The sequence below is a fragment of the Elephas maximus genome, chromosome 23, assembly GCF_024166365.1.
Source record: "Elephas maximus indicus isolate mEleMax1 chromosome 23, mEleMax1 primary haplotype, whole genome shotgun sequence".
Taxonomy (NCBI): Eukaryota; Metazoa; Chordata; class Mammalia; order Proboscidea; family Elephantidae; genus Elephas; species Elephas maximus.
In genome coordinates this window covers 13,583,170-13,607,247 of record NC_064841.1, presented here as the reverse complement: position 1 = coordinate 13,607,247, position 24,078 = coordinate 13,583,170, and the positions used below count along the sequence as shown (strand labels likewise).

At 40.7% G+C, this 24,078-nt stretch overlaps 1 protein-coding gene across 2 annotated transcripts in view; it reads right to left on the bottom strand.

The window, feature by feature from the left end:
• Positions 1-24,078, bottom strand: part of PLOD2 (procollagen-lysine,2-oxoglutarate 5-dioxygenase 2) — a 98,828-nt gene that overhangs the window by 32,687 nt on the left and 42,063 nt on the right. For both annotated transcript variants that reach the window (XM_049867210.1, XM_049867211.1), the window contains exons 4-6: positions 11,994-12,157; positions 8,719-8,831; positions 6,371-6,434 (exon numbers count right to left, since the gene is read on the bottom strand). In XM_049867210.1, coding sequence (XP_049723167.1) covers positions 6,371-6,434; positions 8,719-8,831; positions 11,994-12,157 — 341 coding nt within the window. The remainder of the gene's footprint in view (positions 1-6,370; positions 6,435-8,718; positions 8,832-11,993; positions 12,158-24,078) is intronic.

Here is a 24,078-nt window from a genome sequence, read left to right as displayed (position 1 = left end):
TTCTACGACAGAAGCAGTCCAAAGTATTTAACTTGCCACCAGGCTGCTGGCTAATTGCCTTGAGAAATGTTGCCATATCAGGAACTCAGTGTTGGTCTCTGCTGCTGGCAGATTGGGCATTCAGCAGTGGCTGTAGCCAAGTCACCCTTGGTGAGTGGAAGTACATGTTGTTGAGACCATGCATAACCTCCATTGCTGCCACTGTGGCCACTTTGTTCATGAGCCCACTGGGCAGTGATGGGAGTGGATGGGGAGAAAGGATGACTGGTTTCCATAGAATGTATCATCCTATCCACTTGATTGTTAAAATCCTCCTCCACCAAAGTCACCTTTTGGTGAGTATTCATATGAGACACAAGTATCTTCACTTCTTTGGCCAGTTCAGAGAGGTCAATCTGCATACCTTTTCCCCATACCTCCTTATCACCAATTTTCCAATTATGTTTCTTCCAAGTTCCTAAGCATCCAGCCAAACCACTGGCCACAGTCCATGAATGAGTATACAATTGCATATCTGGCCATGTCTCCTTCTAAAAAAAGTGAAAAACCAGGTTTACTACTTGAAATTCTGCCCATTGAAAGGATTTCCCCTCACCACTGTCCTGCAGGGAAGTCCCAGAAAGGAGCTGTAGTACTACTGCTGTCCACTTTTGAGTGTTGCTTGTGTGTCACACAGAACCCTCTGTAAACCAGGCACGAGTTCTTTCTTCCTCAGTCAACTGATCATAAGGAACTCCCCATGAGGCCATAGGTGCAGAATGAGAGATAGAAGGTAATGTGGCGGGAGTGGAGACGATGGGCATTTGGGCCACTTCCTCATGCAACTTACTTGTGCCTTCAAGCCCTGCTCGGGCCAGATCTTGTTTATACCACTTCCACTTAATGATGGAGTGTTGCTGTACATGTCCTACTTTATGGCTCTGTGGGTCATACAATACCCAGTTCATGACGGGGAGATCAGGCCAAATGGTGACGTGGTGGCCCATGGGTAAGTGTTCAGTCTCTGCCAAGGCCCAGTAACAAGCTGAAAGCTGCTTCTCAAAAGTAGAGTAGTTATCTGCAGAGGATGGCAGGACCTTACTCCAAAATCCTAAAGGTCTGCACTGATTCATCAATAGGGGCCTGCCAAAGACTCCAAACAGCACCTCTATCTGCCGTAGACATTTCAAGCATCATTGAATCAGGTGGATCATATGGTACAAGTGGCAGAGCAGCTTGCATGGCAGCCTGAACATGTTGCACACACTTCTCTTGTTCTGAGCCCCACTCAAAACTAGCAGTTTTTGAGTCACTTGATAAATAGGCTGGAGCAGCAGCCTACTTGTTTCCTCCAAAATCCAAAGAGGCCCACCAGGTGTTGTGCCTCCTTTTTAGCTGTACGAGGCAGGAAATGTAACAACTCATCCTTCACTTTGGAATATCTCACCATGCCCTACACCACTGGACTCCTAGAAATTTCACCGAGGTGGTAGGCACCTGAATTTTTGTGGGATTAATTTCCCACTCTCTAGCATGCAAATGTGTTACCAATAAATCCAGAATCATTGACACGTCTTCCTTACTAGGTCCCATTAGCATAATGTCATCAATGTAATGGACAAGTGTGACGTCCTATTGAAGGGAACAGTAACCCAGGTCCCTGCAGACTAAATCATGACATAGGGCTGGAGAGTTGTTGTATCCCTAAGGTAGGACACTGACGGTGTACTGCTGGTCTTACCAGCTGAATACAAACTTCTTCTGCTGATTCTTTGAATGGAGAAAATGGCACTGACAAGATCAAACCAGGTACCAGGAGATGTATCCATCTGCTCGAACAATGAAACCACATCTGGAACAGCAGCTTCAAATGTAGTCAGCACCTGGTTAAGTTTACAATAATGCACTGTCATTTCCCAAGCCAAATAGGTAAGCTGAATGGGGATGTGGAAGCAATTACCACCTGCATCCTTCAGGTCCTTGGTGGTGGCAATAATCTCTGCAACCCCTCCAGGAATGTGGTATTGCTTTTGGTTTACTATTTTCCTAGGTAGGGGCAGTTCTAACGGCTTCCACTTGGCTTTTCCTACCATAATAGCCCTTAATCCACTTATCAGACATCCAATGTGGGGGTTTTGCCAGTTGCTGAGAATGTCTATTCCAATTATGCATTCTGGAACATGGGAAATCACTACAGGATGGGTTCGCGGATTCACTGGACCCACTGTGAGATGAACCTGAGATAAGACTCCATTAATAACCTGACCTCCATATGCTCCCACTCTGACTAGGGAGGCACTGTGACATTTTGTGCCTCCTGGAAATGGTGTCAGTTCAGAGCCAGTATCCAGTAATCCCCCAAATGTGTGATTATTTCCCTTTACTCAATGAACAGCCACTCTTGTAAGAGGTCATAGATCCCTTTGGGGAAGGCTGGGAGAAAGACTAACAGTATAAATATTTGGCAGTGTAGTGGGATCCTTCCTCAAGGGGACTTAGTCTCCCCTTCATTCAAAGCATTGTAGGTCTGTAAGCTGACTCAAGTCTGAGAACTGATTGAGGAGCTGACTCTATTCCCTCCATGTGAGTTAGACTCCTGTTCACTTTACCTAGAATTCTTCTGCTTATACAGATCAAGTAAATATTTAATAGATTCCCATTTGGTTCACTCCTAGGAACACCATGACTAAGCAGCCAGTGCCAAATGTCCGTGTGAGTCAGACAATTCTGATTTCTGCTTTGTCCATTATGGTAACCCTGCCTACCTTTGTCAACTGAGCGCTGCCACTTTGCCCCCCCACCACAGTATCTCATCAGTCCCCAGTAGTTGCTGAGGTTGTCAGGCACTGTCAAGTCAGTCCTGAGTCATAGCGACCCCGCATACAACAGGATGAAACACTGCCCATTCCTGCACCATCCCTATAATCATTGCTGTGTTTAAGCCTATTGTGGCAGCCACTGTGTCAGTTCATATCGTTGAGGGTCTTCCTGTTTTTCACTATCCTCTACTTTACCAAGCATGATGTCCTTCTCCAGAGACTGGTTCCTCCTGACATGTGAAAAACACATGAAATGAAGTCTTACCATCCTCACTTCTAAGGAGCATTCTGGCTACACTTTTTCCAAGACAGATCTGTTCATTCTTCTGGCAGTCCATGGTGTATTCAATATTCTTCACCAACACCATAATTCAAAGGCATCAATTCTTCTTCAGTCTTCCTTACTCATTGTCCACCTTTCACATGCATATGAGCAAACTGCAAATACCACGAGTCGGGTCAGGTGCACCTTAATCCTCAAAGTGACATCTTGTCACTATTGTAGTTACATGTCTTAATTCAGTTATGGTATTTCCTGCTGTCAAATCTGACTTACATAAAATAGCCATCACAGCAGTCTTCAAGGGTTCTGGAGCTCCCTTCACAAACCTGTGTCCTCATTGTCGTGGTAAAAAGGTCACTCTGGACAATCCATGTGTGGATCTATGGTTCTAAGAAGATACATCTGCTCTAACATGTTAATTTTCTTAAGCCTTTGGTGCCTTCTTCTACAGTACATCAAGGCAGCTCTGGTATTTCAGCTTGATTTCATGTAGGCCACTGTATAATCCACGCTTCAGTAAACCAACCAAATAAACCATTAGATGGTTTTCTAACCTCTCACGCTGGAACACTGAATCTGTGCTTAACGGGCCCATGTCAATAAACCCAGACTGATCCAACTTCATGTTCCCTGCACCATTATCCCACACCCTTAATAGCCATTCTCACACATATTCCCGAGGTTTCTCTGTACATATTCAAAAACTCAAACAGTTCTTTTGGGGTGTAGTGTACCTCCTCCTGGGTCATACTTTGTACTTCGCCTTGTGGGTCTCACTAGGATTAAAGTCTAGTGATGGGTCTAGAAGCAAAAGTGTGTGGTGGGGGTGGATCCTGGGAACATTTAGCAATGTCTTGTAAGGCAACCCTGGTGGCATAGTGGCTAAGAGCTACGGCTGCTAACCAAAAGGACAGCAGTTCGAGTCCACCAGGCGCTCCTTGGAAACTCTATGAGGCAGTTCTAGTCTGTCCTATAGGGTCGCTATGAGTTGGAATCAACTGGATGATGGCAACAGGTTTGGTTTTGGTTTTTTGTAAGGCATCTACATCAGGCAAGGCCCCAGGTGGTATCTCAGACAAAGACTCTTCAGGCACAGCTGAGTTAATCTCATCAGATGGGGGTGGAAGGGATAATGGTTTTACTGGGGAGGGTGGCTTAGTAAACAAAGATGGAGTGATCTCTGCAGATGAGAGTAAGAGGGCTGGTTCTGTTGGCAGGAGTAATTCAATGGAATTTAGGGCTCCAGTGTCCCCTATGCCCATATGTCTATATCCCAAGTATCAGGATCCCAATTCTTCCCAGTCAATTCCCTTAACTTCAGACACCTTTCAAGGTTGGAATACACATACACACACACACACACACAGAGATAGAGACAGAGATTGATTTATCTCAAGGAAATGGCTCACACAGTTGTAGGAGCTGGCAAGCCCCAACTCTGGGGTCAGGCATCAGGCTGGAGGCTTCTCCTGACTCACATAGCTGGAAGCTGATGAACCCAAGATTAACACGTCAGTCAGCAGGTCCTGGTTCACAGGCTTGGAGGCTGATGTATCCAAGATCGGCAGGTAAGATTGCAGTCTGCTAGCTCAAAGGCAGCAGAAGCCTACAAATCCCAAGATTGGCAGGCGATAAGGTAGACCATTGGCTCAAGTCGAAGAACTGGAGATCAGATGACAACGAGCAGGACGCAGGATCCAGAGGAAACAAGCCAGCTTTGCCTGAACATCCATATCTATATTGGATGCAGGCCACACCCTTGGGGAAACTCCAGTTGCAACTGACTGGCTGATGACATCATGGAGGATGGCTACATCATTACACAACTGCCAAATACATAACTACATAACTGCCAAACTAAATCATTATATCACTGCCAAACTACTGAAAATCATGGCCCAACTAAGGTGACACATAACTTTAACCACCACAGTGCATGTGTCTGTTGTCATATAGTTTCTCATGCAGACAATACTCCATGTGTTATATAACACTTTTTGAAATTTTGCCTACTCTAAGTCAGCAGATACCACTGAATAAAATAAAGGACAGCCCTGGCTCAGATACCAATTCTGAGCATCTTACTTCCTCCAGCCTGGCACTTTCAAAATGATTGAAGTACTAACCTACTGGGGTGTCTAACACTGGGGTGGATAAAAACATCTTTGCAATTCTCCCTTTGCCTCTTCATAGTAATGTGATCCTAACCAACCCAGTTGCTGCAGAGTCAATTTCAACTCACTGTAACCCCACGTATGTCAGAGTAGAACTATAGAGTTTTCGACAGCTGATTTTTCAGAAGTTGATTGTCAGGCCTTTCTTTCCAGGTGTCTCTGCGTAGACTCGAATCTCCAACCTTTCGGTTAACAGCTGAATATGTTAACCGTTTGCACCACCCAGGGACTTCACTGTGGTCCCAGATGAGTTACATTCTCTGACTCTCAATTTGTCCATCTGTAAAAGGGATTCCATGCCTGCCCTACAGGATTATTATGAAGTAAGAATAATAGCAGTAATACATATGCCGAATAAACACTGCCAGACATGAGAAAGGGTTCTATCATTGGCCAACAATGATACCATTTCTTGAATATCAGGCCTAGTACAGTATTCCTGGAATACCCAAGTCGGAGGGGAGGAGAAGCAGTGTTTTGTTTCAGGTCCTTTCCCCACATTTCCTGGGCACTCTAAACCAAATGCTTTTCATTCTGAGAATCTTTTCACTGAACTGAAGGGACTTGATGAATTGCATTGAGTTGCAATGTATTTTAAATTTTTAACATAGTAATGTCAATTTTCAATGTGTCGGTTACTTAATTTCAGTGTATTTTTTCAAGTCACATGTATATCTGGGAACATACATACATGCACGCACACACCTCCACACGCTTCCACAGTATGCCTATCTAGCTGTCAGCAGCTGTCTTTCTGCTAGGTTAGACAGAGTCTACTCCAATGCTCCTGGGTAATTCACAACACAAAGAACTTATAGTGAAAAATGTGTGCTAATGAGGTAATATATTCATTCATAAATATAGTCTCCAGATGGCGAGCTACTCAATTAAGCTATCCAAAGCTAGACTTGTCCCTTTTGCACTGGCCTTAGAAGATGGTTTAAACTGAATACACTGAACTATTATCAAACTAAGCTCAAGTCCTAATATTTTAAAAGGTGGCAATATCTGTAAACCTTAGTCACAGCCTCAAAATGGATATAAGAAAGGAAAGACAGTAGAAAACACAGGTGTTCATTTAGCCACACAAGCACCCCATTATTTAGGAAACATACCTACAGCTCCATTTAAGGCCTGGAAAATTTTGCATTTGTGATCCAACGTGATGTTAAGAGCTTCCTAAAAAATAAGAATAGAGATAATATTGAAAATGACAGCAAAAACAGCAAAACAACACTACCATGCCAATACAGTTTATTTTGGGACAGAGGGTTTAAAGATCCTGTAAGTAAAATGATCACAGCAACATTCTTCAGAAAGAAAATAATTTTACAGCTGGTTAAGCTGGAGGATAAGAGGTACGGATATCATCCATGATGTTCTTCAATTACTTCTACTTCTTCACCTTGTGGCCGGTTGTAACAAGTGAGCTGTCAGCAGAGATGGCACATGTCACTTCTACTCTGGAGCATTTAATTGCCAGGGGGAGGATCTAAGTGTGCCCTTTCCCTCTGGCCCATCCACCAGTGAGGTTTGATATGGATGCTGCACGTGCCACAGTCTCTGAGCGACAACAACAAGCAGAAACCCTCGGCAGGAAATACAGCAAGAGAAGTCAACCTGTTGCGTCAAGATGTTGAGTTTGGGGGTTAGTACTATAGCATCATCTCTCCATCCTGACTGATACAATGGGTTAGTGGCTAATCACCCTCATCATATAGATTAATCAGCTTCACAAACCTCGTCACTTTTAATGTGCCAGTTTTTCAGCAAGACTGCCTTGCTATCATTGTTGTTGTTAGCTGCCGCTGAGTTAGCCCCCAACTCATGGTGACCTCATGCACTATGGGCCTGGATCACTGTGACTCACAGGGTTTTCACTGGTTGATTTTTGGTATTACATTGCCAGGCCTTTCTTCCTAGTCAGTCTTAGTCCATAAGCTCCACTGAAATCTGTTTAGCATGATAGCAACACACAAGCCGCCACTGATAAGAGGGGTGGCTGCTGCTTGTGAGGTACAGTGGCTGGGAATTGACCCTGGGTCTGCCACATGGAAGGTGAGAATTCTACCACTGGTCCTCCCTTGCCATAGTAATACTCTCAAAGCTGTGTTTGCATGGTAACCAGAGAAAAGCTTAAATAAGAGGTATATGATTAAAAATATTATAAACTCAGCAGTGATATCTAAGAGAAAGCACCCCAAAGCAAAGACAACTAAATAAGATTCAGAGTACTTTCACAACTGAATTACACTAAGAAAAGAAAAGCCTCACGCTGCCTGGACTAGCACTCATGCCAAGAGTAGGTTTCTTCTCCCTGATGAGAGACCACATCCTTTAGGCTTGCTGCCTGAGGTATAGAAGAGGGCAAGTAAAAAAGGGGAGATTAAGAAAAATATTTTAAGAATGAAGTGTCTTAAGTGTTAAGTGTATAACGAAAATATTTAGATACCAGAAGACACAGAAACAGCTAGAGTTGCAAACTCACTGTAAAATATTCTTACTTTTAAAAACCTCTTATGTTTTCTAAAGACAACACCCACCAATACACAATTCAGTACATTTTAGAAATGTATCCATTTTATATATATATTGTAAATTTATGGAATATTAACTTATATTAGGTAAATACACTAAAAATAGTTTTGAATTTAAGAGTCTTGGTTTTACTTTTCTCCAAAGTTTCACTAAACAAATGCATCTGAGGAATGTTCCCTCTAGGGCCAGTGGCAGACTGCTTATTGTCCCCAACACTCTCCCCTGAGTAACAGAACTCAGATTTTTCGTAGGGCATATTGAAATAAAGAACAAAATTTCCTTTGCATATTTTATGTGGTCACATAAATAATTTCTGGCCAAAGATAAGTATGAGAAAGTGTTGTGTGTGAGATGGCCCGTTGTTTACTACTCTGCCTTTATGCTCCCTAGAATATAGTTGCAATGGCTAGAACTCCAGTAGCCATCTTGAACAAGGAGGACACAGTGAAAATGGGAGCTATGGTGTAAAGGTAGAGCAGGAAAGAGCTGTCCCTCTTAATACCATAAAGCCACGATAACACCCTTGTGTTCCCTACTTCTAAATTTTTTTTTTATGTGATAGAGGAAAAAATAAACAAATGCATAAATACAACATCTATCTTATTTAAGCCACAGCTGTTTTGAGTTGCTCCGTTTGTAACAGTTGTGGTATTACTAATAAAAGGCGTAAGGCTCTGCCAACGCTATAACCCCACAGATCCTCAAGCCCTAATCTCTTTGGCATTGAGTCGACTTTAACTCATAGCGATCCTATATGACAGAGTAGAACTATTTAAAATATGTTTTTGGCAAGAACAACTTGAAATTCCCTTTTTCATTTGCCACACTATCAATAATACCCTTTGCCTCTGAGTATTTCACATTAATGAATCATAAAAGCAACTAAAACAATAAAAACAAAAAGAAAATGAAGGCCATGGCTTACTCTCTTCAGCGGATCAATATAAATTTTAGTGTAAAAGAGCTGATCGTCGTCATTGTCCTGGAGATCCCACTGTTGAACTATACGGTTGATATATGGAGCATAGCCAATAAACCCTGCAATGCAGCAGAGACAGGGAGTATTTAACAGTCAAAGGCCAAAACTCATGTTTACATTAATTCCATTAACCAGCGGCACAGATTCGTGAAGCAATGATGCCTAGTCCTTAATGTTGGAATTTCACAGCTTACCATGAGAAATACAGCAAAACCTGGGAAAGCCAGAACCTGTATAAGGTGGAAACCTATCAGAGAAAAAAAAACTCAAATATTTCCCACTAAAACAAGCAACAGAAAAGTGGTAAGACTGCACCCTGTCAAAGGCAGAAAATTTGCAAGACCCAGAAAAGCATGGCAATTCCATCAAGTTCCGGCTCTCACAGGTTTCACTCTATAAGTTATTGAGTGTTGTTTGTTTCATATACAGGCTACGATGAAGTGGGTTTTGGTACAAATTACAAGATAAAAAGTAATCAAATACTTTTTGAATAAACACATTACCAAAATCAACTGCAACAAGAGGGGGATAGGAATACAGTAGGACAGAAGAATTTTCTCCCTCACCGTCTAAAATGTTCTTCTAGGATCCTCTATGGGGGATCCGCTGATTCTGAAAAAGAAAGTTTCTACTACAGTGGTTTTACTGCCCGTGCCAGAGATGCTAACACAATCAAAGGAACGTTGAATTTGTCACTGACTACAAACATCTCAAAGAAATTTTATATCTAGGACATTTCAGAGATTTTTCATTACTTGAACAAGTCATTACTTTGCCTGCTAAACCATTCTCTGGCAAGGTTTTGTGAGTCAGTCTTAAGAACGGATGTCTGAAATTGGATTGTTCCTTTTGGTCTGAGAGCCTAAGCATGAAATCTGCCAATAACATTCGCCTAAAAAAGACACAGACAACAGGATCATTTTTCCCCTCGGAGTCTTCCTCTGAATCTCAGAAATGCAGCCAAATTGCTATGTTTCACTGACATCCAATACTTTCTAAAAGGGACCAGTGTTGCTCCTGTGAATTGAAAGGAAACCTACTTTTTTTACCCACAAAATTAAAATTTCCTCACAGGAATAAAAGAATAAATTAAAGGAAATAAGTCCAGGAATATTACATTACCTTGAGAAAACAAGACAAAATGAAAACAGTGCAAAGACCAACCACGGGTGGTTCATTTCTTTTGTTATTCTTGCCAAACAAAAACAAATCCTAAAACACTGAGAAGTAATACAGTTTTTTACTCCTGTGACCGATCTTCTCTGGTGAAATATATATATATATAACATTACTGTTTTTTTAATTATATTTATCATTTTATAAATTCCAACATCCTCAAATAAATGCAAAGAAGCTGCACCTATTTTCACAGCGTACAATATATATTTCAAATGATATATATTTTTATATTGAAATGCCATATTGTTTCAGACCGATAATGTTTCTAATATTCGGAGTTTTCCTTGTAAGAAAAAACGTTCGATCTCCAAGGCAAAGATTTTTTTAAAAACTAAAAGATATACCCACAGGTATAACGGTTGCACAATGTTGTGAAAGTGATTAACGCCGTCGAATTCTACTTTTAAAAATGATTTAAATGGTAAATTTTATGGTATTTATATTTTACCACAATAAAATAAAAACTAAAAATAGATATATCCACAGAAATGACTCATGTCCCTTAAAGAACTATCACTATATCATCCGTGAAATTATATGAGGCTTTATTAAGCATAATGAGATTATCTGACATCTCTAATTATTTTTACTACAGAGGACCCTAAGGATGACGTTTGGATGGCCTTGTGTGATCACGTTTCCACTTTCAAATACATTTTCCTTAACTGAAGTGGCTCACACAGGCACTGACTTGCTAGTTTTCTGTCGTTTCCATAGCACTGTGACTCTGACTGAAAGTCAGACACCAGAGTGGGTATGTTACTATCCCGGTGGATCTACAGATGAGATTTCACCATACACGTCATCTTTAGAAAAAATTTTGTAAGCATAAAATAAAACTTATCCCAGAGGTCCATAGCTAAATACCTCCTTTAAGGGAAAGAAAGAAAAAAAAAAAAAAAACTAGCTTTAACTTATTTAGGATTTAGGACAAGTTGAAAGATTAACCATGTATTAGTGAGGGCCTGACAGGTTGGAGGCCACAAAGCGGAAGCGGCCCAGTCTATAGGCCGAGCACTCAAGGCAGAGGCGTCAGAGCGGGCACCCACGTGAGGGAGAGGTTTCCTACGGTGCGTGAACTGGAAATCCAAGTTAGGCTACTGAGGCAATGCGGAGAGAGTTACCAACACAATGAAACACAGTTTCTGACTTGAATAAGCCCGTTGCTATCAAGTCGATTCCGACTCATAGTGACCCTAAAGGATAGAGCAGAATTGCCCCACAGGGTTTCCAAGGAGCAGCTGGTGGATTCAAACTGCTGGACCTTTTGATTAGCAGCCAATCTCTTAACTACTGTGCCACCAGGGCTTCTTCTTACTTGAACAAGGAAGTAAAATCCACAGGTGGTACAGAGTGGGTAAAAATAAACTGGCCCAGAGATCCCAAAAGGCATGAACTATAGATGCAATGCGATGGAGAGAAAAAGTGAGCTGAAACCAGGCAGTGCACATTGGAGTTCAGGGTTTCAAAAGTGCAGTATTTATATACAGTAATCATGTTCCTAAGCACAGCTGTGAGGGAAACAACAACAACAAAACAGTTGCCATTGACTTGACGCCAACTCATGGCGGCCCCTTGTGTGTCAGAGCAGAACTGTGCTCCACAGGGCTTTCAGTGGCTGATTTTTGGCAGCAGATCACCTGGCCTTTCTCCCGATGTCCTTCTAGTTAGACTTGAACCACTAACCTTTTGGTTGGCAGCTGAGCACATTAACTGTTTTAAACCACCCAGGGTTCCTGCTGAGGAGAAATCACTTAAATTCTGGGAGCATTGGTTTTCTCACTCATAACGTGGAAATAATAATAATACCAAGACTGCCTAGTGCTGTTAGAAGCATCAAATGACATACGAGCAAACGCATTGTCAGCTGCACCCTGGATTTTAAACAGATGCTATTCATTTATAGTAATAATAAGTGAATGGTTATTTAAAACTTCATGTCTACAGGTACCACAGGGACAAAAAAAAAAGATGATTGTTTTATCCATATTGGTAATTTACTACGACATATGCTAACCTTTTTCTGCCAGTGTCTTACCCACCTCCTGAATTCAGGTAGCGTTTCCCAATGTGTACAACAGGGTACTTGTCTGCTAGTCTCTTATCTGGCCACAGAATTCCATCGGCTGCAAAGACCACTTTGTGGTTTGTCTTTAGAAATTTTTTTAGAACTTCTTCTGGGCCACCAGCAAATATGACATCAAAGCTGTTTAACGAGAAAAAAAGGAAGTCTTAAAATACACTCATTGGAATTCAGACATATAAAGCAAATAAAGAAAAGGTCTCTAATAAAAGTCAGAGCTCAGAGTGCAACACAGAATTAGTTCTGGTCTTAGCCAAAAGACCAAGAAGCTAAAGGACTAATGCAGTTATTCACACAGCACCCGGAACAGTGTTCCCTCAACTTAACACATATAGATTCCACTACATCGTCAGTATTTACATTACACCAGCAAATAAACTCCAAAAAAATGACAGATTTTTTTAGTGGTAGTCTTAATAATTTTTCAACAGTCACTTATTCCCAAAAATGAAATTAAAAAAAGTGTTAAAATGTTAAAAAGTCAGTTACTTGCTACAGAACTTAATAATAAAGACATAGTAACTGACAGAAGCTGCCATTATAACTGCTCCACATTTCAAGTCAATTTGCATCTACCATTATTTCTGAAGAAATCATTATCTTTGACAAAATGTGTTCCACTACTAAACGTCTTCAATATACTTTTAATCTGTGAATCACTATTCAGTCTGAAATCCTAAAGTAAACGTGTTCAGACAAGCACATCTTTTTAAACTGAATATATCCGAAAAAATATTATATAAAAATTGACACTATAATTTAACGTCTTCCGTTTCATTGATTTCTTTTCTAGAGACTTTGTCCCTCATACTGCATTCATGCACACAATCATAATGACTGAACAAAATACAAAGTGTAAAGCCGCTATCTAAAACATATGCACTCTGCGATAAGTTCCCTATTCATTACAATTAGGAGTCCTGGTGATGCAATGATGAAACGCTCAGCTGCTAACCTAAAGGTTGGTGGTCTGAACCCACCACAGCTCCATGGAAGAACGACCTGGTGATTTGCTTCCATAATGATTACAGTTTAGAAAACCCTATGAGGCACCACTATTCTGTTACATGGAGTCACTATGAGCCAAAAATCTACTCCATGGCACCAAATAACAACAACATTCAGTATAACCAGAAATTATTTTGCATCTTTTAGACATCAGTATAACTCCAGGTGAAAGGATTCCAAGGATGATAACTTAATGACTTAACATCCCAGGTGGCAATGGCAAACCGACGCTCTCAAGAGCATCAAAGTCAAACTGGGTCTTCCTGATAGCCAACAGTCCAGGTGCACGCCTGTGCTATCTGACCCAGGGAGTAAGGGCATACACGCCTTTCCCTGCAGACTCACTCTCAAACACTCTCAAAGGACTTGTTAATACACTAGGAAGACCTCAGTCAGAATCGACTTGATGGCAACAGGTTTGATTTGGTTTTACATACACATATGTTCTTATTTTGAAGTAAGCTAATTTTTTTTAACTGATTTAAAAAAAAAAGTCATAAAAGTTGAATCCTCTAGAACAGTTTAAAATGAAAAAAAAAAAAAAGCCTCTCTCTCTGATCCCAAACCTAGTTTTACTAAGATTAAAAAAAAAAGTTCCCGTAATTACTTAGTTGCACATTAGCAATATTTTAATCCTTCTGTTTTATTTGTTTGTTTAAAGATTCAGAATTGGACCGTATGGTGAGGGCATGTGGAGTATTTTTCACTGGGAAGTCTGGCCACCGTGAAGGAGAAAGAGAGGGAGAAGCAGCAGAGCATAGGCAACTCCTTATTAAAAGCACAGGACCTGGAGGTTAGGCACAGCAGTTCTACTCTCAGTCTGTTGAACAGACTTAGTCACGTGGCAGGATGGCGGCCATGTGCCAGCTAAGCCTGGGGGGATCCCATTATTAAAAATAAAGGTGTGGGCATGTCTATGGGGGCTGGTTACCATCTCTGACATAAGTGAAAACACCCATTGTCTTTGAGTCAATGCTGACTCATAGTGACCCTATAAGACGGGATAAAACTACCCCATAGGGTTTCTAAGGAGTGGCTGGTAGATTTGAACTGCCGACTTTTTGGTTAGTAGCTGAGCTCTTAACCATTGCACCCCCGTGTTCCTACGTCCAAATTCAAACAAAACCCACTGCCGTGAAGTCAACTCAGACTCATAGTGACCCTATATGACTGCCCCATAGGGTTTCTAAGGAGCGGCTGGTGGATTTGAACTGCTGGCCTTTCCGTTAGCAGCCAGATGCTTAACCGCTGTGCTACCAGGGCTCCTAGTGCAAATAATGATTATGAATTTACACTATTCTTGAATTTACACTATTTTTAAAATTTTTTATTGTGCTTTAAGTGAAAGTTTACAAATCAAGTCAGTCTCTCATATAAAAATTTATATACACTTTGCTATATACTCCTAGTTACTCTCCCCCTAATGAGACAGCACACTCCTTCCCTCCACTCTCTCTTTTCGTGACTATTCTTCCAGCTTCTAACCCTTTCTGCCCTCTCATCTCCCCTCCAGACAGGAGCTGCCCACATAGTCTCATGTGTCTACTTGATCCAAGAAGCTCACTTTTCACCAGCATCATTTTCTATCCTGTAGTTTTTTTTTTAGCCCAGTCCAATACCTGCCTGAAGAATTGGCTTTGGGAATGGTTCCTGTCTTGGGCTAACAGAAGGTCTAGGGATTGATTAAGTAATTTTTTTATAAAAATTACTGACTTCTGGATCAAAGACCTAAATATAAAATCTAAAACGATAAAGATCATGGAAGAAAAAATAGGGACAACATTAGTAGCCCTAATACATGGCATAAACAGTATACAAAACATTATAAAGAATGTAGAAGAAAAACTAGATAACTGGGAGCTCCTAAAAATCAAACACCTATGCTCATCCAAAGACTTCACCAAAAGAGTAAAAAGACTACCTACAGACTGGGAAAAAGTTTTTAGCTATGACATTTCTGATCAGCGCCTGATCTCTAAAATCTACATGATACTGTAAAAACTCAACTGCAAAAAGACAAATAACCCAATTAAAAAATGGACAAAAGATATAAATAGACACTTCACTAAAGCAGACATTCAGGTAGCTAACAGATATATGAGGAAATGTTCACGATCATTAGCCATTAGAGAAATGCAGATCAAAACTACAACGAGATTTTATCTCACTCCAACAACTCCAACAAGGCAGGCATTAATCCAAAAAACACAAAAGAATAAATGTTGGAGAGGCTGTGGAGAGATTGGAACACTTCTACACTGCTGGTGGGAATGTCCAGTGGTACAACCACTTTGGAAATTGATTTGGCGCTTCCTTAAAAAACTAGAAATAGAACTACCACACGATCCAGCAATCCCACTCCTCAGAATATATCCTAGAGAAATAAGAACCTTTATACGAACAGATATATGCACACCCATGTTTACTGCAGCACTGTTTACAATAGCAAAAAGATGGAAGCAACCAAGGTGCCCATCAACAGATGAATGGATAAATAAATTATGGTATATTCACACAATGGAATACTACGCATCGATAAAGAACAGTGATGAATCTGTGAAACATTTCATAACATGGAGGAACGTGGAAAGCATTATGCTCAGTGAGATTAGTCAGTTGCAAAAGGACAAATGTTGTATAAGACCACTATTATAACAACTTGACAAACGGTTTAAGCTGAGAAGAAAACATTCTTTTGTGGTTACGAGAGGGCGGAGGGAGGGAGGGTGGGAGAGGGATATTCACTAATTAGATAGTAAATAAGAACTACTTTAGGTGAAGGGAAAGACAACACACAATACAGGGGAGGTCAGCACAACTGGCCTAAACCAAAAGCAAAGAAATTTCCTGAATAAACTGAATGCTTCGAAGGCCAGCATAGCAGGGGCAGGGGTCTGGGGACCATGGTTTCAGGGGACATCTAAGTCAATTGGCATAATAAAATCTATTAAGAAAACATTCTGCATCCCACTTTGAAGAGTGGCGTCTGGGGTCTTAAACTCTAGCAAGCAGCCATCTAAGATGCATCAATTGGTCTCAACCCACCTGGATCAAAAGAGAATGAAGAACACCAAGGACATAAGCTGATTACGAGCCCAAGAGACAGAAAGGGCCACAGGAACCAGAGACTACATCATTCTGAGACCAGAAGAACTAGATGGTGCCCGGCTACAACCAATGACTGCCCTAACAGAGAACCCCTGAGGGAGCAGGCGAGCAGTGGAATGCAGACCCCAAATTCTCGTAAGACCAGACTTAATGGTCTGACTAAGACTAGAAGGACCCCGGTGGTCATGGCCCCCAGACCTTCTGTTGGCCCAGGACAGGAACCATTCCCAAAGCCAACTCTTCAGACATGGATTGGACTGGACAATGGGTTGGACAGGGATGGTGGTGAGGAGTGAGCTTCTTGGATCAGGTGGACACTTGAGACTATGTTGGTATCTCCTGCCTGGAGGGGAGATGAGAGGGTGGAGGGGGTTAGAAGCTGGCAAAATGGACAAGAAAAGAGAGAGTGGAGGGAGAGAGCGGGCTGTCTCATTAGGGGGAGAGTATCTGGGAGTGTGTAGCAAGGTGTACACGGGTTTTTGTGTGAGACTGACTTGATTTGTAAACTTTCACTTAAAGCACAATAAAAATTATTAAAAAAATTATTGACTTCTGTTATATCAAGATGAGAAACGGTACGCATTATTTTGATAAAATAATTCATACGTAGAAAGTTTTCAATCGTGCCTGAGCCCTTCCTAGCATATTAACAAGTCCCCTGAGAGGGAGCCTGCAAGCAAAGGCGTGTGCACCCTTACCCCCTGGGTTAGATAGCACAGCCTTGCATCTGGACTGCTGGCTATCAGGAAGATCCAATTTGACTGTGACGCTCTTGAGAGCATCAATTTAGTATTTTAGAAGCCCTGGTGGTACAAGGGAAACCCTGGCGGTGTAGTGGTTAAGTGCTACAGCGGCTAACCAAAAGTTCAGCAGTTCAAATCCATCAGGCGCTCCTTGGAAACTCTGTATGGCAGTTCTACTCTGTCCTGTAGAGTTACTATGAGTTGAAATCGACTCAACAGCAACAGCTTCGGTTCGGTTCGGTTTGGTGGTACAAGTGGTTAAGTGTTCGGCTGTTAACCAGAAGCTTAGCAGTTCGAATCCACCAGCCACTCCTTGAAAACCCTATGGGGCATTTCTTCTCTGCCCTAGAGGGTTCCTATGAGTCAGAATCAACTTGATGGCAATTGGTTTTTTTTTTTTTTTTTGATTTTGTAAGAATGAATCAGCTTTTCAGCCAAAGGCAATTATTTTAAGGCAAAAGACGAAGACAAAAAATATCTTCACATAACTCGAATAAGAATTTGAATTAAAATATAAGGTTGATGAAACTTTTCCCATTGAGGCTATGACACTGTCATTTCTGCATTTACTTTCGAAAAGTTCTTTGAAGAGATTTAAAGCATCTCAAAGGTCAAGGAAGTTTTTCTACTTAAAATTATTTGGCCACAAAAATTCAAGTAGCCAAACAGAAAAAGAAAAAAAAAAAGCACAAAGGTCATAAAAAATAATTCTCATAGGAATCTGAACGGTTTAAATGTGAAAATAAAATCAAACTTTCCACATTTAACTCTGGCAAATATTTCTGGGTCCTGCAAAAACCGTAAGGCTCCCCCTTACATGGTCACACTGCATCAGTCTTCTACCAGCATGTCAGTATTCCACCTTCAACAGGTCATTGAGACTTTCACAAGTCTCTGTACTTCTGTGTTTCCTATTTCTTTGGCACCATCAACCACACAGTCATACAGGCTCAGAATCTTTAATTCATTGCTTTGTTGCCTCCCTTGCCATGGCCTTTTTATCACATCTTTTGCCAAATTCTACTGATTCCACCTTCTTAGTCTGTTTTGTGGAGTCCTTGGGTGGTGAAAAGTTAAGCAGTCGTCTACTAGTGGAAAGGTTAGCAGTTCAAACTCACGCAGAGGCGCCTTGCAAGATAGGTCTGGTGATCTGCTTCTGAAACGTCATAATGTCCAAAACCCTACAGAGCATAGTTCTACTCTGACACACATGGGGTCACCACGACTTGGAATTGACTTGACAGCAACTCCTATCAACAACAATCGGTTTTGTATTCAAGTCCTTCCTACTCTCATCAGAAAGCACTGACCTAAATTAATTCCATAACTGTACAGGCCTCCACATTATTCATCTCCTTCCTAATTCTAATTAAGTCTCTGATAAACTCTCCTGAAATCCACTCTTTGCCAGTCCCCAGACTGGATCAGTGGTTCTCAACTACGGCCTATGGCAAATCCTTACTACCTGGGCCTTTATGGAAAATACTTCAGGCCTTGAGCGCCATACCGTCCCTCCCACAAATGTCTCAGTTCTGCCATTGAGTGTAAAAGCAGTTGCCATCAACAATATGTAAGCAAATGAGCACAGCTGTGTTCCAATAAAACTGTTTACGAAACAGGCAACAGGCTGGACAATAGTTTACTGACCGCTGGCCTAGACAATGAAGTCTCAATGAATTAGCCTCACATTGACAGGGCTTTAAAACCCTGTACTGACACCACACTGAGTTACTTCATCTGTCATCTGTCTTTGCTCACGATGTCTCCTCTGCTTAGAACATCTTTCGCTAGTCAAGTCCAAACCTACTGACTTTTAAGGCCTATGTGTTTACACCTACCTCATCTACAAGCCTTTTCCTGGTGACCACAGCTGGAAAACACTGTTTCCTTCTTAACTCCACTTTTTTCCTCTCCCCCTCACAGAAATTTTATTTGTTGCCTTTCAAGTTAAACCAAAAAAAACCTGTTGCTGTTGAGCTGCTTCCGACTTACAGCAACCCTACGGGACAGAGTAGAACTGCCCCATAGAGTTTCCAAGGAGTGCCTGGTGGGTTTGCACTGCCAACTTTTTGGTTACCAGCCATAGTACTTAACCACTACGCCACCAGCGTTTCCGTCTTTCCAGTTAGGTGTGTCAATCTCATGTTGTGTTCCTCCTTCATACGCCAGACCCAGAACCTTACTCATCGGTATACTCTACAGCCTTGTATTGTGAAGAGTCAACAAATACTTATTGAACAAAGGAGTGAATAAATAAATCATCCCAAGTCTCAACAAGAAGCAAAGCTACTGAGTTGTCAGAAAAAAAAAAAAAAAAACACAAGTGTTCCCTAATCTTACTTGTTTTTTTCCTCCCAATTTAATCCCTTCTTCATCATCACTAGCATAAACTTAAGCTACAAATGATAATCATTCAAACTATTACTGGCTATTGTCTAAAAGCTTATATAAAGTCTAACAAAACTGAAACACAGCAGTAGCAACACACCTGGTAATTCAGCCTTTTATCACCTGTTCACCTCAAATGAGGGAGTCCCCGAGTGACACAAACAGCAAACGCGCTCAGCTGCCCGCTGAAAGGGTGGAGATTCGAGTCCACCCAGAGATGCTTCAGAAGAAAGCCTTGGCAATCTACTTCCAAAAAATCAGCCACTGAAAATCCTACAGAGCACAGTTCTACTCGGGCTCACACGCGGTCGGCTTGAGTCAGAACTGACTGGCTGGCAACTAATTTACTGGTTTCATGTCAAACACATGTCTATATTTTCAGACATCATGTACACTGCAAACCAATACTATGGAATCCAAGGGCCATTTGCTTTAACTTGCAAAATAAATTACAATAAAATCCCAGTGGGAACTGATTAAATTTATTAAGGAATATTAGAGAGAAGAAAAGGAAGTTACGTTGGTATAAGGTGTGTACTATTTGAAGCTGATCATCACTGAGGGGATTTTCCTTCAAATGGCATATAATCTCATGTGCTGAATGAAATCCTTACTGAGGCCGGGGAGACGTGGGAATCGACGCAGACCCTGCCTATCTAGAGGGTCCTCTTCTCCTGATGTTCTCTGTGGCCCAGTGCTTGCACAACCCTAGAACAGAGTGTAGCCAAGTAGAAAGTGGTGACAAAGGCAGCAGACTGCTCGAGCTGCCAGCTATCTGTGAGACCATGAGTCATCACCTGTTCTGTCTGGGTCAGTGTCTTTATTTGTAAAATGAGATGGTTAACTAGATGAAAAGCTCCCTCCAGCTTTAAATGACAGTTAACCTTATCTCTGCACCATTAGAGCTTTCAAATCTGACACATATGTAGTGTACAGTAAGTGTCTGAGTCACAGTCGACTCGACAGCTATGGGTTTGGTTTTTGGAAGTGTTTACTGAATCAATGAGGGAATAATGAAACCATTTTTAATCCCCAGCATTTATTATTATTTATTATGTGCCAGATATAACATATACATAGCATATGTCAGAAAAATGTATCCAGAGGGCAGGATTTCAGTCCCAGTCAATCCACCATCAACCACAACAGCTATCACCATAGTTTGTACATGTTGTTGTTGTTAGCTGCTGTCAAGTCCACACTCAACTCATGACAACCCCATGCACAACTGAATGAAACATTGCCCGGCCCGGCACCATCCCCATGATTGGTTGTGAACCTGACTGTTTTGATCCATAGGGTTTTCGCTGCCAGTTTTCATAAGCAGATCACCAGGCCTTTCCTCCTAGTCTTTCTTAGTCTGGGAGCTCCTCTGGAAGCTCCACTGAAACCTGTTCGGCATCGTAGCAACATGCAAGCCTCCACCGACACTGACAGACAAGTGGTGGCTGTACCTGAGCCGCACTGGCTGGAAAACGAACCCAGGCAAGAATTCCACCACTGAACCACCAATGTTCCGTATCTTACACATAACTGATGCTTAATACATGTTTACTAAAAAGGGCAAAATTCAAGGAGTAGATAATCTGTTTGGGGAATACTTCCATCATAAATACACATATACTACAACGGTCAGGTAAATTCTAGATTTATCCCAAATGAGAGTACCCAGGGACAATCAAACCAGACATATCTGAACACCAACACTTCTTTCATATGTCACCTCCTCTGCCTCTGTCCAACACACCCATTAAAATGCTCGATCAAAGCTCTGTAAATATTAACAAAAACATACAGTTTGAAAACCAGAAAGCAGTGCAATGTATTTGACTAATTCAAGTGACAGCTAATGATTTCATTTCAGTCTTTCCCTCAAAAAATAAAAACTGGGAACTATGATGTGCTTTGGCTTTCCTTCAGACTAATACAAGGAAATGTCCATAGCTAAGGACTAGGTTCTTCGTGTCTGCACACTTGAACTGTCATCATTGCCAGGAAGAGGTGCCCATCAAACAAATGCACCTTTGCTACTTAAAACTAGAGACATCGTTATACTTACCTGGCAGGGGAGACAGAACCCAGGGTGGGAAGGGAAAAGAGAAGAGGGCTAACACATTGCAGGGACCACAGGCAATGTCACAAGACGATCTGTCCATAAATTTTTGAATAAGAAAAAACTAATTTGTGCTATAAACTTCCACCTACAACACCATAAAAAAAAAAAAAAAAAAAAAAAAAAGCCTATAGACATCATACTTGAAAAGCTTTACCTTCAAAATATTTTTACTGTTTTCTCTATGAACTAAGGGAAACCATGGTGGCATAGTGGTTAAGAGCTACGGCTGCTAACCAAAAGGTCTGGCTGTTCAAATCCATGAGGCACTCCTTGGAAACTCCATGGGGCAGCTCTACTCTGTCCTACAGGGTCGCTATGAGTTGGAATTCGACGGCAATGGGGTTGGTTATGGGTATAAACTAAATAAAAAGCAGGCATACTGGGTAACCTGAACTATGAGACGTACAAAATGTTCCTTTCGTAGAATATATGTAAGTTAGGACCTGGTCACTTTTAGGATAACGCATATAAATTACACCTCTGAAAACAATAACAAAAGAAATCATAAAGCTGGTATTTCACACACAGTTAGCAAAATCACCCCATAAAATGTAACCTTTCAGTTTTCTAAAGGTAAATAATTCTAAAGAAATTATATCAACATCTGAGTTTTTTGGAAGACACACACATATATATATAATATATATAATATGTATTAGGTCTGCCCAGCTTTATTTGCAGAATTAATATCATATAAATGAGAATTCCCTGAGGGTCTGTGCTTATCTCTTTTTTAGTAGCATCAAGTTCAGAGCCTGGATGGCACTTTGTGCTAAATACTTGAATACTGAATATGAAGTGAAAACTCTGCTCACTGATCTCACTGTTTCGGCAAAGTAAGATTTAACGAGAAGCCAAAAGAAATAAACACTGGCTGACATATGAGAGATTAGAAACGACAACATCATAATCTTGGTTTTTAATCAAAGTTCAACTTTTTTTAATAAAGTCAATCCTTTGAGATTTAAAAAATCTTCATAAGTCATTTTATTTCTCCAAAGGACAAAGAAAAACAATCTTTAAAAACAGTTTAAAGCATTTGTCATGTTTCTCCCTCTTGTAAGGTCTGTTCTGCCTCTTGGAAGGCAATTACTGTTACCTCGTATTTAAGGAGTGCCTGCCATTGGGCCCTGAGAAAATGTCAATCAGATAGAGCCCCCAGCTTCACTGTGGGCAGCACGCATACAACTACGATTCAGCAGAAGTGAGTAGAAGCAGCCATATACACTCACAGTGATAAAGCATATTGGGTAACAGCAGGGATCTGTGTGACAAAGATTATCTCTCCATTTTCAGCCAAAGTTCATATATTCTGGACCAATCACCCAGACCAGAGCCACCTAGTAAACGGATGAAGCAATGGCTTGATTTTATACTTATTTCAGTTATATATCAACCTTTGTATATGACACTGACTACCAACTCTAACTTGTTTGTTTTTAAGTTTAGTCTTCCTTACTAAATATCTTTAGTTGGCAATTGCCTATAAATTTTCAAAGTCCTTTATCTTACTTCAAAGCCATAGAGTTTGTCATCTTTTAACCAATGTTTTAATAAACTGAGGAGACTGTGTGGAAGACAGATGTGGCAGTTTGCTTCCGTAAAGATTACAGCTTTGGAAACCCTATGGAACAATTCTACCCTGTCCTATAGGGTCTCTATGAGTCAGACTCGACTAAACAACAACAGGTTTTTGGTTTGGAGGAGATTTTATATACCAAAATTCTTGAACAGGTATTTTTAAGTAGGAAATATTGTTTTACTGGTAAGACCAATCAATAACCACCACCTAATATGCCTTTCAAATATTTCATATATTCAGAGTCTTTAAAATGGAGCACACTTGTGTTCTGCTTATATAGTCACCCATGAAAATGTAAATTTATACCCTGTTCAAATTTAAACTGAAGTAAGTACACCAAGACTTTATTTCTAAGTAGGTATTCATCTAAAGAATTTTCTTAAGTCTAGGAGAAAAAGAAAAGAATAACCAAAAATGTTATTGGATATCTTTGTCTGATACCCAATAATCTGGATGAATTTTCTACCATGTGCTTATTTCAGGATCTGAGACAGTTGGTTTACAGTTTATTGTACCCAGCACAGCTCTAGCTACCTGGCGACATTTAATATGTACCTAATTTATTCACAAGAACAGAAGCAATTTTCATTATATTTTGCTTAAAAAAAAAAAATACTGATCACAATAATTAGGTCTAACCATCTGTCTTCAAGGTGACTAAAGTAAAAGAAATACATGCTTCATAAGGTAACTCTAAAAGTAATCCATAGTACTTTACTATAAAATCCAAAATGCTCATTTACCTTGAAGAAGGGCCATTCTCAATTCATTTCTCTCCACAAAAGAACCTGCAGCTACCAAGTTACCATATTTGCCTCCAAAATGTTTATTAGCCTATTCTAAAAGAACCCATGGTACTTTATTCACATTACTAAGAGTCACTAAGTCCACTGTATTTGTTGGTAGTTGTTCTAATCAAGGGGAGACTGTCAAACTTTGTAAGTCATACTAGTAGAAATAAACATACAAAGTACAATATGAAATAATTAGGAAAAAAAAAAAGCTTTAGGTGGCTATACATATGGAAGAGCCCTGGTGGCTCAGTGGTTAAGAGCTCAGCTGCTAACCAAAAAGATCTGCAGTTTGAATCCACCAGCCT